Raw genomic sequence first — 1,523 nt, forward strand, 5'->3', positions numbered from 1 at the left:
GCCTGGGCACGGGGAGTGGACCTGACTGTGGACAGCCTGCTGTTCCTGCCTGGGCTTGAGCGGGGCCGCTGTAGTGAAATCAAGAAATCAAGACGATACTGATGAAGGAAAGATTCTGTGACCATATTTGTTGTAAATAGGAGAAAATCTTGCCTGGGAGGAAAAGGAATCAAGTGTGCACTGACGGAGAGATGTTGTATGAGAGAGCAGAGGCAGAAGAGCCCTTTGAGGGCCAAGACTGCATCAGTGTAGGAGTATATATAACTTATAATGTGATGAAGGCCATCTGCTAGGCACCAAAGCTCTTGTGTGTGACAAGAGGAGGTCTGGGGCCCTCTTGTAGCAGACATGACGGTTTGCGTGCCGTGTCTTTGTAATGGGTGAAGTGGAAGGGACATTATGCGAAGGAATGAAGAAGAGGAATCTGAGGCTGACATGCATAAGATCTTTATTGAGAGAAACACACGAAAAGAAAGGATCCACTTGGTGATCGCCAAGTGGAAAGAGCACAATTTAAGCTGCAAAGAAAGAAGAAAGTTACTGCACTCATGTTTCCAAGCAGCATGGTCTGAAGTTGTTCCATCCTTCTCTGTTTCATTCCATGAAAAGAGGAGCCATGGCTGGTGAGCTCTTGGGCCATAGGTGACACAGAGACGTGAGGTCAGTGCGTGAGGCGCCTTGCAGGGTGCAGGTGGTTGGTGTGAGGGTGTGGGCGCAGGCCCTTAGCAGGGGTAGCGGGCTCTGCCGTTGTTGAAGCAGCCCAGGCCTCCGAAGCCGAAGCCGCCAGAGGAGATGGCCACTCCCTGGGCGTCGAGGGCGCTGCCCACGGCAGCTGATGAGGAGGATCCGACGGCGGTGTTCTGGGGGAAGGAGCTGAGGATGGGTCCCGGCAGGGTGACCACCACGGTGGAGGGCTGGATGACGACCTGGGAGTCCTGGCACTGCCTGACACAGGGCTCGTTGCAGCTGTTAGCCAGCGGGGTGGGTCCGCAGGGGCGGCAGAGGTCGTAGCAGGACATGGCTGTGGGGTGGAGGGTACCTGAAAGAAAGGGTGTTGGGTGAGTGGAGGGAATTGAGGGTATGGGAAGCAATGCTGTTCCGTTCCCAAGCGGCAGGGAGGTATGGTTTGGGATTATGGGGAGCATGACAGAAGAGGTGGAAAGGCTGCAGAGTTTGTGGTCAGAGGGGAATGGAGAGCAAAGCCAGGTGGGGTGGCCAAAGGAGGGCAGCTGGGGGTGCAGCTCACCTGGAAGAGCACAGAGCAGAAGACGACAGGAGAGTGGTGTGAGGGAGCGAGGCACAGGGCCGGCTTTTATGCTGCTGTGTGAGTGCCTGAGGGCCTGGAGAGAGCCTCTGCGCATGGCAGCACTGTGCAGAACGCTGCTGTTGCATGCCCAACCCAGCGAAGTCATGAGGTGGGGTGTCATTGTCTTCCCACAACACTTCCTTTTCATTTCCTTGTGTTGTGGATTTGATCCTTTGACCCTGTCGGCATCTTTGGGTGTGACTGGAGTGTTGAGGAA

At 55.2% G+C, this 1,523-nt stretch overlaps 1 protein-coding gene across 1 annotated transcript; it reads right to left on the reverse strand.

Moving 5' to 3' along the window:
* Positions 1–16: 16 nt before the first annotated feature.
* On the reverse strand, positions 17–1,516 carry LOC100543202. Its single transcript, XM_019614410.1, has one exon. The coding sequence runs from the start codon at positions 1,452–1,454 to the stop codon at positions 723–725; it is 732 nt and encodes a 243-aa protein (XP_019469955.1). The 5' UTR covers positions 1,455–1,516; the 3' UTR covers positions 17–722.
* Between the last annotated feature and the right edge of the window lie 7 nt (positions 1,517–1,523).

The sequence above is a fragment of the Meleagris gallopavo genome, chromosome 3, assembly GCF_000146605.3.
Source record: "Meleagris gallopavo isolate NT-WF06-2002-E0010 breed Aviagen turkey brand Nicholas breeding stock chromosome 3, Turkey_5.1, whole genome shotgun sequence".
Taxonomy (NCBI): domain Eukaryota; kingdom Metazoa; phylum Chordata; class Aves; order Galliformes; family Phasianidae; genus Meleagris; species Meleagris gallopavo.